Source organism: Periplaneta americana, chromosome 10 (genome assembly GCF_040183065.1).
Source record: "Periplaneta americana isolate PAMFEO1 chromosome 10, P.americana_PAMFEO1_priV1, whole genome shotgun sequence".
NCBI classification, from domain to species: domain Eukaryota; kingdom Metazoa; phylum Arthropoda; class Insecta; order Blattodea; family Blattidae; genus Periplaneta; species Periplaneta americana.
Genome location: NC_091126.1, coordinates 33,253,812 through 33,271,869, shown reverse-complemented (window position 1 = coordinate 33,271,869; position 18,058 = coordinate 33,253,812). Strand labels below are relative to the sequence as shown.

General features: G+C 37.2%; 1 protein-coding gene across 6 annotated transcripts in view; it reads right to left on the bottom strand.

Moving 5' to 3' along the window:
* Window positions 1–18,058, bottom strand: part of LOC138707577 (patched domain-containing protein 3-like) — a 175,806-nt gene that overhangs the window by 48,486 nt on the left and 109,262 nt on the right. For all 6 annotated transcript variants that reach the window (XM_069837175.1, XM_069837174.1, XM_069837176.1 and 3 more), the window contains one exon: window positions 1,339–1,409. In XM_069837175.1, coding sequence (XP_069693276.1) covers window positions 1,339–1,409 — 71 coding nt within the window. The remainder of the gene's footprint in view (window positions 1–1,338; window positions 1,410–18,058) is intronic.

The window sequence follows — 18,058 nt, the reverse complement described above, 5'->3', positions numbered from 1 at the left end:
GCATTGCAGAGTGATTTGGGATTTAACCCAGGCATATTGGTGCACAATTTAGTGATTAAAGGTTGTGCACCTCCATCTCTCTCCTAGTTCTGAGGTAGAAATTCTACATAAAATTTCTGACCCCACCGGGCCAGCTAGTCTGAAGGAAGACACGCTACCACAAAGCTAACTCGGCGGACTATTATAATAGTGTTTTTCTCTGTATTCTGTAGTCTTCCATTCTGTTAATTTGAACACGTTGCTTCTTTTCTCTTTATTGTGCGGAATTTCATTCTGTTAGTATGAACTTGTCGTAGCGTTTTTCTCTTTACTCCGTGGTCTTCTGTACAGTTCATATAATTTTATCATCGAGTTTATCTATTTATACTGTAATCTTCCATACTCTAAGAATGATGTCATTGCACTTTTTCTGTTAGCATGCGATCTTCATTTCTGCTAATATAATCTTGTCATAGTAGTTTCCCCTTTCTCCTGTGGCCTTCCATGCTGTTAACATGATTTTGCCATAGTGTTTTTCTATTAATACTGTTGCTTTTCATTTTGTCAAAGCGTCTTTTTCTTCATTCTGTGGCCTTCATTGCTTTAATATGATCCTGTCATACTTTTTTTCCTTTTTACCTTGAGGTATTCCATTCTGTTAATATGGTCTTGTCCTTCCTTTTCTATACTCTATAATAATTGAAGTCAAGATTTGCAACATACGAGTATTTCGAATAGTTTTTTGCTAATTTTTGTCACTCCATGTTGGATATTAAACAACTTTCCTTAAGGGGAGTGGGTAATTATTAGGTGTAAAAAATCCGGTTTTTTATTTTCTTGCTCCTTAAAAACAATATATATATATATATATATTGTGGGAGTATCTCTGCAGATAACCCCTTTAAATGACTCTTTAAATTTGGAGGCGCATGTAATTCATACATCCTTATTTTTTAATGCAGTTTTCGTTAAGTTGATATTTTTCAGGTTCGCTGCTTACCCAGGTTTCGAGCAGCCAATCCTCTTCGTCCCTAGGCCAGCCCCCTCCGTGCGTCACTATCCAGTGATTGGGGAATGCTTTGAGAAGACGAAATAGAGAAATGGTGAAGGAATGATATAGATGCCTAACATGGCGAAATGAGTCCGAGGTTCAACGTCGAAAGTTACCCAACAATTCTGCTTCAATTGCTTAAGGGAAAACCCCGGGAAAATCCGAAACCAGGTAACTTGTCCCAACCAGGATTTGAACCCGGACATGCTAGTTTCACGGTCAGACGTGCTAAACGTTTTTCCACAGAGGTGGAGTCCCATTTCCCTTAAACTGTTACATTTTCGTGTCATTGATTCTTAATATCTTACCTGAAGCATAGGTCCTCCCAAGTGACTCCATTTGCATTAATGCCCTTCACTTTCTCCTGGATCTCTTCCAACTGAAAAAAAAAAATCAGAGATAATTTTGCTTTTAGGTTCTACATCTTCAGTTGGTTGTGTACTTCTCACAAAGTGCAGAAATTAAAATGGCACTGGTACATTATCTTCTCTTCCTTTCGGAAACTGGTTACACAAATTCCCGTCAGACATTCTAAAACAGAGGCGTATACTGATTAAAGGGTTTGGGCTACCGCTGACCCTATTATTACACAAAATATATCTAACAATTACTTTAATTTTAATTACTATGGTAAAACTAATAATACAAAATTATTACATTATGTTATATTATAAACTTTTTCTTTTGTAATTTCCTTGGGCTACCGCCGGTAGCCCGCAAAATATGCCCCTGTTCTAAAATAGGAATATTCGATCATATGATTAGCATAACATGTCACTACATAAGACAACACGGGCAAACACATAAGAATAAATACATGTGTGGATGCTGTGGTAGAGAGAGAATTGGATATCATTCTGTAGAGAACAATAATCCTATGTATATAATACTGACAATGAGAAAGATGCAGTTAATTGAAAAGAATGTAAATAACTACAGACATTTCCGTTCAAACACCAGTTTACTCTGGAAACAACGCAGAACACAGGTATTGGATAGTCGACTCTGTTTTCCTAGCTTGGTTTTAACATGTATGCAGTAGTTCATAATATTCACTCTCAAAATCAAACATTTTCGCTTTTAAACGACATAAATAATTGTTCCCATTCTCAGTATTAAAAATGTATTAATTACTGTAGATATCCCCACGCAAATAAAACATGGCAAACAATATTTTCTCTGATTCACCACATGTACTTAAGATTGCAAGTCTTGCTTTGGCTTCTGGTCAAATCATTGAATGTGTCTGACGTGTTGTCTAACATTTCAAATTATCTTGAAGATACAAATTGAAAATATCTTTTTCCAAAGGGGCTAGCAAGCCAATTTTTTTCAAATTTAATTTTATTTACTCTAAGGGAGGTACAGCCATATGAGAACATCGTACAAAATGCGTTCTATCGTAATTCAACTGTAAGTGATTCATTCGTGTGGCAAAAGATGGGTTTGGAGGTATCTCGACATGCATTTGGCAGAGTGGTTTTAATAAATATCTGAGAAAGTTGCTTTTGGCGCTTAGCCACTTTGGAGTGATAGAACTTCAATTGGTAAAGGAAGAAAAAAATGTGTTTTTTATTATCCTTCAATTATGAAATGCGCCTCTGATTATTTAGCTGTTTCACTGTGCATAGAGCTACAATGACCAATATGTCAGATCGTACAATAAATTTAACGTGCTTTCGAAGTTTGACTCATGAGCATCAAGAGAACTGTAACTTGCTTCAAATATGTAAAAAATTAACTGAAATCACACAATGGAATCTGTAGTTAGCCACTGGCGTAGTTCAGTCGGCTAAGGCGCTTACCTGCTGATCTGGAGTTGCGTTCGTGCGCGGGTTCGATTCCCGCTTGGGCTGATTAGGCCTAGGTACCTGTTTGGGTTTTTTCCGAGGATTTCCCTAACAATAAGGCAAATGTCAGGTAATCTATGGTGAATCCTCGGCCTCATCTCGCTATCACCAATCCCATTGACGTTAAATAACCTCGTAGTTGATACAGCGTCGTTACATAACCAAGTACAAAAATCTGTAGTTGATTAGATCTTTTCTCAGATGACTGGTCACAAACGAATCCACTGTCACGTCCCACAGTACTTCACACTTTCTCTTGGGGATGGAAAATTAACAATCTGAATGCCTATCGACGACTAATAGAATGAGATAACAACAATAACGTCGATGTGATCAGTTCACTGCTACATTCATAAATGTAATACTCTACTTAATCGAGGAAGTATCATTATTTTAATCATAAACATGTTGGGCTATTACGCGTGTTCCAGCTCCATGTTTATTTGTTTTAATCTGGATATCATAATTAGGTAGTAAGTATTTATGTCAGTACGTTCTCATTTGATTAAGTAAATTATCGTACTTTATGCAAACTAATATTAAAAATAATGTCTACAATGGATATACAGAGTAATTCAAGACTAATGACCCGCGCTTTAGGGAACATTCTATGGGCCATTTTGAATTTAAAATGTCATGTGAACAAGGGTCTGATTATCGACCGTTAAGGAGTTAACAGCTGACTGAATGCTACGAAAGTAGCAGTGGTTTTGAAGCGAACTACGTATTATTCACTTAAAATACAAGAAATATTAATTCAAAATACTGTACTAATCATGAAGTAAACATACCTCAGTTTTGAAGCCGATTTTAAAATATCTCTCCTTCCATTTTAGTGCAAGTGCACTTGTCCGCACAATTGTGAATGGCGCTTAGCATTCCGTACCTAGTCAAGGCTGTCTCTGATAAGCGCAGCTGATAATCACCAGACGATCTTCCCCTTCACCCCGTACTTCATGTCACACCACAACACTCCGTTTAGTTTGTGTTGCAATATTTGTATTAAGATGCAAGCATGATACACAGTATGACGTTTGCATTTTTACGAGCAACTTTCAAACTAATGATATATAATTAATTGGACCCATGTTCATATCACATTTTATGCTCACAATGGCCTGTAGAATTGATTCCTAAAGGTTGGGTCATTAGTCGTGAATTACTCTATATTAATATTTTTACTTATTTTGCAATGATTAATTTTTGACATAAGCAGCTGTATTTTTTATTTATTTAAATGCTACTTCTGTACACATTTTACCTGTGAAGAAATAAGGACAATCTATTGGTCCAACAACTAATCAAATCAATGAAATAAATTGATTGTTATTAAACCGATTTCCTGAACAAAAAAAAAAAAAAAAACACGTACCCAATAAAGGACTTAAATTACCTTTTTAAATTTTACTTAACTGACTTTTTAAGTAATAAAGAATATGAAATCCCTATACCTGAAATAAAATCGTCATATTTACAGCTCAGTTTTCTATCTTAATATTGGAAGGATGGGTGGGTGGATGGGTGAGTTGATGAGAAATGGGAGAAGAAACAAAAGTTATGCGATCGCGCGCCCTTGCAAGGGAATTTGGGGCTGAAAGAAGTGTCTATGTGAGTTCCAAGCCCGATGGCCACTTGTCTCACCCCGATTTTCGCCAACCCGTTTGAAGAAACATTCGAGAATTTCTAAGGGAAGAAGCCGAAACTGGACGTAACATAACAGGTACCATGTGAGGGGAGGGATGTCATAAGCACGAGTGAACAGCAGCAGGATAGAATCGCCGAGTCCACACCTGTGGAGTAACGGTCAGCGCGTCTGGCCGCGAAACCAGGTGGCCCGGGTTCGATTCCCGGTCGGGGCAAGTTACCTGGTTGAGATTTTTTCCGGGGTTTCCCCTCAACCCAATATGAGCAAATGCTGGGTAACTTTCTGTGTTGGCTCATTTCATCGGCATTATCACCTTCATCTCATTCAGACGCTAAATAACCAAAGATGTCGATAAAGCGTCGTAAAATAACCTACTAAAAACATAGAATCGCCGAAGATGTCAAAAGCCTGAGTAGAGGGAATGGTCAGATGGGGGACCGTCGCTGACTTCGCTAGACAAGGAATGCAGTCCTAGTACTGTGTGAATGACAATCGAGTAAGCTCACCCTGAAGTACCCAAGGAGGCATGTGAAAAACGAAGTTACGGTTTTCTGAAGGATTTAATTTGAAAAATGCCGGAAGTTGGGTGGGAAAAAATGTAGGTCCGTGGACCATTTCATTTAGGGCTCATCACGACATTAGTCTTAGCAAACTAACCACGGAAAACCACAAGCAAGATGGCTTGTCTCTAGTTAGGAAATTAACTACTGTAATTGGCTGTGAGATTAATCTAACAAAAGATAACCCGATCGATCCTGAGCGCATTATGTGGGGAAGGGTGGATATTTTTACTAAGGGAGAAAAAGAGTAGATTTGTGTTCCTGGTTTCGAGGTTGGTTGGGAGTGAGGCATGTTTGCTGTCGTCATCCCGAATTATACAGTAAGTGATTCGGTTGCTGATGGCAATATCCATCGCGCCGGATGCCGGACTAGCCAGGAAATGAGGATGGAGGATAGAATTCTTGGTGTGTAATTAACAGCCCGGATTGTAGTTCATCATGAGACAGGATGTGAGAGTGATTCTGGTATAAGATGAGCTGGGAATGGTTCTTGATTCAGACGTGAACAGGCAATATTATGTGAAAAACGAAAAAGAATTCAAACTTCATTTTATTTTAAAATGTCGAGGGGAAAAATCCCCATTAACAAGTTATTAGGTAGGTTCCACTCTTAACACGGCCTGTTCTCCTTAGACTACATTTCGGCCTTGTCTGTGTGTCAGCGCTAGTTCACCGGTCTTCTAATTAGGCAGTCCGAGTTCGACCCCGGGCCAGTCATGATGGAATTTGTTGTGGGCATATACGACGTTTGACAGATACTTCCGTTTCCCTCTTTCATTCTACCAACACTCTCCACCTCCGCCTCGTTTGATCTATCATCCGCAATGGTTAAAAATAGATGCAATTAAGTTTCGGGGCTTCGACGCTGATATATGATTTACGGGCTTCGGGAGCTGGGCTTTATAAGGTACTCGTCTGGGGATGCAACCTGGCCCTATCAGGGCGCTGATGTAGGATGGCACGTCTGTCGGCATTGGATTCATGAATGTCATCTATGCCATCCGTCAAAAGTGGAACAATCATTGCACATAAAATGGGCGCACAAAGGGCTACTCAACGTCTCAGAGCATGGATCTATCCTTGGTGCGGTCCCCCAAAGCCAAGCCACTAGATCAGCGGTCGGTGAACGTAGTGGGCCGTATTCATAGACATTTTTAGCGCGGGTTTCCGGTGGATGATCAGCGCTTTTCGTATTCATAAACCAGTGTTAGCGATAGGATATGATTTGAATTCTATACAAGTAACCAGTGGATAGCCGGGGCTAGCTTAGTACGCTCGTAGCGGGTGATGCGAAATGTCTATGAATAGCACCCAGTATGTTTAGTATCAATAGAACGCGATTTCACAACCTCTACCCTCTAGTAGGCTACCACAGTCTAGTATAGTCACGAAGCTCAATACATAGTAAATATGCATCCATAGGTAGTTACTAACCACTAGGATCGCTAATATCGCATCATTACAGACAATGCGAAATAGTACCGGCACAGTCTATTGTTCCTAGCACCCTCACAACTCAAGCTTCGTGACTGTATATACTAGACTGAGCTAGTACACTCGTACCGGCAGGATTGGTTGACGTTTAGCATACGAGGTGAATGAGCTACAGTCGGGGCTGGGCAGTATTTGAAATACATGCATTTCAAATACGTATTTGAAATTCATTTGTATTTTGTATTTTGTAATTTGTAAGGATTTTCGAAAGTCTTTTGTATTTAAATACATAAAATTGATGTATTTTGTATTTCAAATACTCAAAATACTTTTTTCTTCTTCTTGTTCTTCAAGTTTTGGATTTGGATTTCAAGAATGCATTTTTGTCTTATTTGCCTTCCCATTTCAGTTGTGCTAGCCATACACTTAGTTTTCTTGCCACAACTAATTTCCTGAATGCCATGAAGAAATCTCCAACAGCATCAAGGATCCATCACCCAACACTTGCTAAATGTTTAGCATTATGGAATGCGTCTAGGAGACTCAAATACTCAGAAATTATATCAGATGTCTTGAAATATTCATTAAAGTTTCCTTGCTCAACTCGATGGAATTCTCTTTATGACTCAATCTCTCAAATATTGCAATTCAAACATGATGTAAACAGTATATGTGAAAAACTGGGATTGCCAACCTTCAAAGATGTTGAGTTTGAGTACCTTGAAGAATATTGTGCAGTTCTGAAACCCAATGCCTTAGCCCTTAATTTAATGCAAAATGAGAAGACGTGCTATTATGGCCAACTTTTGTCAACATTAATTTCCCTTAAAGACAGATTACATATTCTGTTGCCTAGTAATCTACGCCATCTATTCCAAGTAACTCCAATCCTAATAAGTTCACTTTCATCAAGATTTAAAGTGATGTTCGATCTGCTCCCAGAAGAAAATTGAGCCATTTTGGCAGTTTGTTTCACTCATCATTGAAGATGAGATGGCTATCTGACATTTCCTCACTAAGTGATAAGAAGAGGACACAGAATATGTGTGTGAAATTAGCTGAGCACTTGTCTGCTACATCTTTGGTCAGTTCAGACGATGAAAACAATTTTTATGTTTTCAACTCAAGTAAAACAGACTTTGAAAAGCAAAAAGAAAAGAACTTGTCTGCTGTGGAGTATGAGCTCATACAATTCTTCAATGGCAAAAGGACAACCCTCTGCACTCTAGAGAATTACCCAACAGTGAAACAAGCTTTTATAAATACTGGGTGTTCATTTCAAAGTGTGTCATGACGTCACTGTTGTTGGGTCACCGATTTGAAGCGAGTTTCAGCTTAAATGTTAGAGAAGTTGCCTATTATTTAAGGCGTTCTTCAATCTGAACTTGAGAACGTGTACGGTATAACTTGAACGTCGTAGCAACAGATGGCGGTCTGTACGGTCTGTGTGCTACCATAACCTCTTTCGAACTGTGTTTTGCGCCAGCAAGTCGTACGCAGGGTATTTGTTATCATCGGTTGCGTACGATAACATTACACAACACAAATCAAATGCTCCGTGTCCATGTTGACCGTCGAAGTTAATGTCAACAAATACGTAAGTAATCGTCTTAACCCTCTCCCCATATCCCGACAGTACGTATTTCCAAACAGTTCACATTCCTGCCACTACCGGCGTTACCGTACGTATCGGCTCGTACTCTTCAGAATGAACGCCGTACTTGCTAGCCAACTTCTCTGCCTCTTAGATTATACACCTGAGCTGCGGAAGTGTAGGAAGATTGAATTCTCTAGGCTCATCAGCTAGCCACATGACGGCATACAGCGAGCCAAGACACATTTTGAATTGAACACCCAGTATAATACAAGTTTGTGTTCCTCTGCGCCTGTAGAAAGACTGTTCTGTTTTGCAGGATTTATTCATTCACAAGCAAGGGGATGAACATTTGAGGAACTGGTTGTTTTGAAAAGGAGCAGTAATTATTCATATGTAGCATAATTTCATTGATGACTGGGAAAAGGAAGAAATTCAGTTACAGTGTTTATATAAAACTTCGAGGTAAAAATACTTTTAATGTTAATATAATATTTTAGATTTTCAGTAATATTCTTATTTCTTTAGGCCTATATATTGTATCGAGTATTTGAAATACAAATGTATTTTGAGTATTTGAAATACAAGTGTATTTTGAGTATTTGAAATACAAATGTATTTTGGTTAATTTTTTAAAAGTATTTTGTATTTGTATTTCAAATACAATTATTAGAAGTATTTTGTATTTGTATTTGAAATACTTGGATGTCAGTATTTTGCCCAGCCCTGGCTACAGTAGATTGGTTTGCTGCAATCACTGTAGAACGACTGAAGGTATAAAATGACGTCCACTGCATTCTATATTACATTTTCCATCTGTATAAACTGCATTCCAGATACTGGAATAACTTTTCGAAGAACATCGTGACAGTCTGTGGCTCTCTCTCTCTCTTAGGCTAGGACTCTACTAGCTGTGTTTGACGGCTGCTGTGAGCTGCATTCTACTGCCTAGATTTGTACTGCAAGAAGGTGGCTCTACTTAATGTAAATTTTCTGCGTGTGAAAGCCGTAGTCTACTGCTCCGCTGTGCTCTGGCCCGGCTCCACTCCTGTTGTTCAGCTGAAAACAGCGTTGTGATGTTCTTTGTGTACTACAAGATCAAGCAAAAATTGCAGTGAAAATGGACACACTATTTATCAAGGTGATTGTATGTTTGCTATTGGTTCACAGTCGTCGAAGATTGCATCAAAAAAATGGTGAATACATCCAATATTAAATAAACAGAAGACATGAAGGCATGTTTGCTGCAATGCATCACAAACATAGGGAATAGTCAGCTAAATTTTCTAGTTCTACCGGATGTCGGAATTTTGTTCTAAGCACACGAAGCAATTGTTCTGTATGGTTGTGATTCTTGGACTCTCACTTTGAGAGAAGAAAAGAGATTAAGGGTGTTTGAGAATAAGATTCTTAGGAAAATATTTGGGGCTAAGAGGGATGAAGTTGCAGAAGAATGGAAAAAGTTACACATCGCAGAACTGCACGCATTGTATTCTTCACGTGACATAATTAGGAACATTAAATCCAGACGATTGAGATGGGCAGGGCATGTAGCACGTATGAGCGAATTCAGAAATGCAAATAAAGTGTTACTTGGGAGACCGGAGGGAAAAGACCTTTGGGGAGGCCGAGACGTAGATGGGAGGATAATATTAAAATGGATTTGAGGGAGGTGGGATATGATGATAGAGTGGATTAATCTTGCACAGGATAGGGACTGATGGCGGGCTTATGTGAGGGCGGCAATGAACCTGCGGGTTCCTTAAAAGCCATTTGTAATTAAGTAAGTAACCATACCAAGTAATAATGCTCATACACAGGGGGTGCTTCGCCTCATAGACAATTGGACAGACGTTCGAAACAGGAGCACGACACATCTAATCAAATCAGAGCTGAAAACTGCAGTCGACTTTTAACGATTACGCGAGAAAAATCTGTCGCAATATACTCGTAACTGTAAATAGTCAATCAACAATACTATTGTGACAGAACTGCAAGCACTGCGCGGTACGTAGACTGTTTTACTACAGCAGCCAGCTGACTACTACGGCCAGTGGAGCCAGGTTTCGGCGACAGATAACGGCACGAAAATGGAACATGTTCTATTCCCCCGGCAGTAGACCTTGGCACTGCCGCCGTAATTCTGTTAGGCGCAGTGAAATACTGCCCAAATAGCCGCCTAGACTTGTTTTGCGTGTATTCCATTTTCAGGCAGTAGACTACAGCTCACAGCAGCTGTCAAATACAGCTAGTGGAGCCCTAGTGGAATAAAATTGTTTTTAGTGGCTAACTGAACGGAATATTTGTCAATTTTATATGCGAAATTTTGTCAATTCCTTAATCTCCCGTATTTTCTTCAAAACAAGTTAGCAACCCAAATTTACAGTACAGAATACTTCTCAATTTCAATAATTATTTGCTCACTATCAAGCTCCATTTTACAAATTGCAAACAATCAATCAATAACACTAATGTGACGTAACTGCAAACACTGCGATACGTAAACTGTTTTACCACAGTCTAATATATACAGTCGCGCAACTTCAACACTTTTTTTGCCAACATTCACGACACTAGCGCTCAAGCGGCAGGCAAGGCATGGTCATAGGGTTGATACAGCCAGCACGTGCTTTGAAGGTATGTGAGATGTTATAATAACGTTTTAATCATGCGTCGGAATAAAGGCAATATGTGCAATGACGAAAATTTAAGTAACAACAAGTTTAAATCTCCGAATTTGTCGTTCTTCAGATTCCCTAAAGACCAAGGGAAAATCATAACTCAGTCATAACCTATAATCCACGCTGTAGGTAGCCTACGTATTGTGCTCTATAACACATTTATTAGTTATCAGTTACCTATTTGTACATCAGGAAGGAGAGTTTAAATAAAAACAAAGTAAATACCTGTTACAGTATATTATTGTTTTGCAGAGATCATGTGTAAATGTGTAACAATTCCGATTTTGGACAATGTATCTACAGTTTTTAATGCAAATAATTCCACAATTCTTGTATTCGTGTTTTTTTCTTTAGGCCTATATTTTTCAAAAGTTGAATGATGTTATATTGCATTCAAGTAGTGATTATAGTGATAATTTTTTCAAGAATTCATGGCGTATTATAATCCTTTTGCAAAATATTCACTCCTTGAATAAATCCAGACTGTGTCGATAAATTTCTGATGTGTTGGTGTAGATTCATGTCGCAGACGTATTAAGTTCTCAAGAAATAAAAGAGCCTTTTTAAATTTAATATAAAAAGCAATCTTTTCTGTAATAATTTGCATGGCTGTTATTGGTTTTGATTTTACATTACCAGTGATTATTTGAGCCGTTCAGAGCAGAAGTAGTATAAGTCAAAATTAGGTAATGAGGTTTAAAGTAAAAATTCTGTAAAATACAGCGCAAAGTAGCAATTAATATATCCTTCGTGCTATTCACTGACTACTAATAGTTTAAATGAATTCAATATTAACTGCTACTTTGCGTTGTATTTTACAGAATGTTTACTTTAACCCTCATTATCCATTTTTGACTTACACCACTTCTGCTCTGAAAATAAAATTAGGCCTACGTTTTTTGAGTTAAGTGAAGTTACAATTTTTTCAACAAAGTTGTGTATTCATTTGTTCTCACCTACGTCATAATAACAGTAAGTGCATGTAAATTACGTATTATATAGGTAGGGTAAGTTAAAATTAAGCTTATGTGTGAAAACTGGATATGTAATGTAAAATGCGGTAAACTTTGCATAAAAATTTAAACCATAATATCAGCACTATTAGCGACTCAAAATAATAATATAAAAAAATTGAAAAATAATGAACTTCATAAATCAATGTCTATCAAATTAAGGTTTAAATCTTCTCCTTTTTTAGTTTTAAGTTTATCTCAGCGGCCGAGTTTACCCCAATTTGCGGTATGGAAAATAGTTAATTTCTCAGGAAATAGGGAGAGGAGTTCACCACGCGATGTACCCTACGAGATATGCCATACAATTTTGACTCTTCTCACAGGAAATATAGAGTTCCAATGGTTTATAAATATATTTAGGAATGAATTGAATTAACCGTCCACGTACAAACAATTATATTATTTCAAACCATGATACGTGATCAGGGCCATGATTCAGTTGTAAGGAGCAGAAAGAATTACGTTTATTCCCAGCTTCTGAAACTTGTAGATTAACTGCGTGAAATTCTTCCAGGATTCTAAAGTAGAATTAGTAAGAACCATATACACTTATTGTATAGCATAAAAATATAAAATAAATTACGCAAAACCCGTTTTCTGATGTGTTATTATATGTAGTGTGCACACTTTTAACTTGCCTGCTGCTAGAGGGCTACTGTCGCGCCAGCTGTCAAATGTTGGCATATTTTATACGTATGAGTTGCGTGACTGTATCTATTAGACTGTGGTTTTACTACAGCTGCAAGCTGACTACTACGGCCGGTGGAGCTAGGCTTCGGCGACAGATAACGGCGCGAAAATGGAACATGTTCCATCGCCCCGGCAGTAGACCTTGGCACTGCCGCCCTAATTCTGTTAGGCGCAGTGAAATACTGCCCATATAGCCGCCTAGACTTGTTTTGCGTGTATTCCATTTTCAGGCAGTAGACTGCAGCTCATAGTAGCTGTGAAATACAGCTAGTGGAGCCCTAGCCTTATGTAAACTGTTGTATTGTTTATAGGCATTAGCTACAGGAATGCCTCTAGAAATACAGTAGATTAATTATAACTGCCTCTTGCTCTTTCACGAATCGGTCTACATTCCATCGTGAGTCAGCGTGCGGCTGAATTATCGTTGTTTATAAACACATGGCTAATCTGACTTCAAGGCTTGCGTCCTTTAGTCCATGCCATTCTCACTCTAAAGAAGTTATGAATAGGGCTAGGATTCTTAGGTAAATAAATATTTTATTTTATAATAGAAACTCGTCATTGCGTTTTTAAGTTTCGGACAAGGTCACCTGAGCATATATTTTAAATTTTACTTCACATATAAACACATATTTTGAATTTTTTATGTAAATACATATTTTCAAATATCCATATAAAAATTACGTTTTCATCAAATAATTTTCAACAAAACCCCCATTTCTGATTAAACTTCACTCGAATGTTCACTGCAGTGTGCAGTTGTTTAGACGTGACAGCTGGCAACTGTTTCTTGGAATTACCTATCTGTCGACCTGTGAAACTGCAGTCTGCTCTCTTACCACAAGCGATAAGAGCTGCCACCACTAACAAATTGTACTGTAACTAACACATATAAACATTGATGTATCATTTAGGAATGCCTAGAGGGACACTGAAATATTAATTGTCCACAATAATTGTAGTGTTGGCCGACTCTTATAGTTAACGCACTCAACTCATATTAAAGAAGAAACAAGAATTGTTTTCATGTACTGTACTACATTAGTAAGATATAAAATATGCAAACTGTAAATTAGACACCTAACGGCGATAAATGTTGTCCCTGGCAGGGACAAATAAATATATTTTTAGCAGGAGACATCAAATTCTCCAAAGGGAACGATCCACGGCATCCCCCCGTGAATTCGCACCTGGTTGTATACAATTAGTGTAATTAGAATAATAGTAGGTGCCAAATCTTGGGTATCGTGTAGGACCATTTTCAAAAAACTACAAATAATGTCCATGGCTTGTCAGTGTACTTCTTCATTAATAAACTTCCTCGCATGTAATCGTGAAAACTTTGTAACTAATGCAACAGTTGATAGCAAAAATACTCGTCAAAAATGACTTTCATATTCCATCGGCACTTCTATCGTACTATTAAAAAGGAGTACGTTATATGGCAGTAAAAATATTATATTATTATATTAAAATATTATATTAATATCTTCCTTATGGATATAAACAATCAAACTCAAAACATAAGATTATCTAAGGTCAAATTAAAGAAGTACCAAATTCCTAACGTTTTCTATTCTGTAGATGAATTTATGACATTCAACAATGCTGCATGAATATTTCTGTCTTGTATTAAGTATAGATACTAACTCCTTGTGTTGTAATCATGAGCGGGCCGCACGCTGCAGCACTCCCTGCTTTGACAGGAAAATAAAAATAATATTTATTTTAATTTGTAGAAGAATTGTTACAGCTTTTATTGGTAAATTGCTTTACATTTCACCTGGCCGGGAATATGTACTATTATCTTATGAATAATCTTTTTGCGCGTCGACTGTATTGGAATTGACACTGCATTCAAAGTCGTCCTGGGATCTGCAGGATGGGACAGATCATAGAGAGTGTGTCTTGCATGGTCAGGGAAGGGGGTAGAGAGGTGAAAGGAAGCAGAGGGAAACTGCCGGTGTTTAAAGCCCATATTTCGCTGCAGTGGCTTGCAGAGCCAGGCCACAAGGGAAGATTTATTTTTTATTTTAGTAGGTTATTTTACGACGCTTTGTCAACAGCTTAGGTTATTTAGCGTCTGAATGAGATGAAGGTGATAATGCCGGTGAAATGAGTCCGGGGTCCAGCACCGAAAGTTACCCAGCATTTGTTTATACTGGGTTGAGGAAAAGCCCCGGAAAAAACCTCAACCAGGTAACTTGCCCCAACCGGGAATCGAACCCGGGCCACCTGGTTTCGCGGCCAGACGCGCTAACCGTTACTCCACAGGTGTGGACACACACAAGGGAAGATCTTTCTTCCACTCCCACACCGCTATTGTAATGCTACGTCAAATGGATTCTCTATTCCCTTGAAACTTAATGACAAAATTTTTATTTTCTCTTCACAAACTTACTGTTGTAGAATCTTATCGAGTTAATATAACGAAATTAATATTCTCTTTTGCCTTATTATTGCGTATACACCCAGCCTCCATCAGAACCTAATATTTGCCTTAACTCAAAATGATTGCACGAGTAGAATCCTTTTAATATAGCACGTAAAATACGAAAGAGACTTCTTTTCCACTTTTAGAACATTGTTGACCATCAGTATATCTGAGTGTTGCTTTGGTGTGACGTCTTAGTACCGTAACTTAACCAGTGCAAATGTGCAAGCATGAGTGTGTGTGAATTACAGAATATTAATTTTATTTTTCTCAACTTTCCCTTCCGGAGAAGATTGATGTAATGAAGTGAAATTAAATGGTCGTCCGTTACTCGACTTAAATCTTATTCAAGCTTCATCCAGCCGAAATAGTGCATATATGTAAGGAAGTATAACAATGAAATTTACGCTAAGCATTTGTGGTTACGTGGATGTGAACAAAAAAAAAATCTGTATTTTGTTTTCCTTGCCTCCTCTTCGGTGGTGATACTGCAAAGACTAGGAGTGGTGTGACAGATTTAGGACATTTGCTCCTAAAAATTAAAAATCACGAATCTTCGCTGTCTCACCTGAAAAATGTTGTTTCATTGGCAATGTTAGGCAAAACTAATATTGCTGCGCAACTAAGTGAAGCGAACAGAACAAACATTCTCAGACATAATCAAGAAATGAGAAAAAATCGTGAAATTATTTAAAAAATATTGATTTTGTGGCCAATATGATGACATGATGAAAAAACGATTCGAAGAATCCTGGTGTATTTCGTGGGTTGCTACAGTTCGTGAGTAATCTAAACGAGCTTCTCAAAAATCATTTGGAACATGCCACTGTTTAAAGGTAGTTCTAAAACAATTCAGAATGAACTGGTAGATTGCATGTTGAGTGTCTGCTGATCTGAAATTCAGACTGAAATCGATGGTATTAGTTTTTTTTTTTTTTTTTAGCGATTATGGCAAATGATGCCACAGACATCTCCCAACTAAGTCAGGAAGTTTTGATTTTTCGTTGTGTAGTGCATTTATTTTTGTCCTATACTTATTAGTAATGATATCAAGAAGTGTAATTTGTATGTACCAAAATCTACTGCAGCTCCCCAATCCACAAATTCACGAGCCGCTACTGGTTGTAATAGTATATTGTAAAACTCTTCTGTATATATTAATTCAGCTTGACTGTGACTATTAAGACTCTGTATTACTATTAAGATTTTTTTTGACATGGTCCATATTCTAGCTGTGAAGCGATGTACGAATACCATGGAATCTAAATAAATGCAATACAATACAAACATTGACAACTTATTCAACTTTGTCTGCTTTTATTTTCGGCATTTTTATGTCTTCACTTGTGAGATACAATATGCTCACTGTGGGCACTGCGGCTGTAGTATTTGTTCTGTTACAGTGAAAGGAGGAGGCATGTACACATGTGACCAGGACTAAAGGCTGATGCAACCGTAAGGAAAATTCTTGTAAGACAATCGTATTGCGTAAGCAATTTGCAGTTCGTTCTCGAATATAGACTACGACTATACCGTAAAAAGAATATCCGTTCATAAGCAGAAAAAGGACAAAAATGTAACAAAAAGTAGAACATTTCCTAAAAAAAAGGGCTAATAGACAATAAAAGACCGAAAATGCAAAAAAAAAATGCTAAATAGAAGTAGGCTAATGTTAGTTCGTGTTGAAGTGAAACGAGTTTCTATTGCATCCTGCAATGTCTGTGATGTCTCAGGAAAAGATGTAATTTCACCAACTTCTGAGGCTTAGTGATAATACTTATATGACAACTAATTACGATAGTGAAAGTGAAATTTGTGACAATATCGATCAATGGCCACGTAATGGAAGTAATGGTAGCGATGAGTGTGGAAATGAATTCAGTGAAATTAGCAGCATTCTGCCCAATAAACGAAGCAACGGGACACTACAGTATTTCACTCGTCAAGAGGTGAAACAAAATTCGGAAGACTCAGATCCAGCAAAAAGCAGGGTAATTTACAATTCATTTTATATTTTCAGATATGTCTAGTAATATAATAAAATAAATATATATAAATTTCAATCATAAGACACATCTGTTTGCAAATGTTTATTTGCTATATGAATATGGAATATATTAACGTTTTCGCCTTATTGGGCATCATCAGATATAATAAAATATGTAATCTGAACCTTGATCAAATTGAGCAAATAACAAATGAGCAATATATTATACATGGTGTTGGATCTTCATGAGCTTTATGTATAAAATCATAAATAAAATTGGAGGATAATTAATTTCAATGTGATGCAAACTTTTAAAGTTGAAATTGATTGTGTATACATATAACTCATGTTACAGTATAAATGCAAATTAATCAATTAGAATTATACGAATTATCAGTAATGTTAAAATAAATTGTGAATAAAAATGAATAAAATGAATATATTAGCTTAAAAGAGAGTTAATTAAAAATTGACCATGCTCGAAGAATGAAATGTCTTGAGGTACTGTATACAATGTTGATGTTGTATTGTGACTGATGGATCTTATGTTGTCGATTGGTTGTAATTATACGTGTAGAATTTTCAATCGTGTAGTATACGTTCGCTTGTGATCTGAATGTTATCTGACATTGATGCAAATAGTGGTTGTTATTGATCATTTGGATCTAAAATATTCTATCTGATATTAATAACATACAGATAATTATCATTGTTGACTGCTGTGTGTGATCAAAGTTTATCAGGGACTGTATATGTAAAGATGATTTTTATGTATATGTCTTGATGTTTGTAGAAATGCGTTGGTGGTTTGAAGCTTCAAGGATTCTATCCTTTTCTTTCCCACCAGTTCATCATTCTTTCAGTTTTCGCAAGGATGCATACACCAATTTTATTCTCCACATAGTGATCGAACAATGACGAAACCTTTGTATGAGCCATTCAATCTTAAAATAAGCTTCAATTCTAGTTGCAAGAGAGGTCACATGTCGCAGTAATAATCCATCTTCTACGTCCTTGAAGAATTGATTGGCAAGCACGTGAAGTCATTAAAAGGATGAAATTATGTCCTCCTTCATTAAGCTTGACTTCAGGAATGAAGGTTAAGGGGCCTTGATTTGAATTGGATACTTACTTCAACGA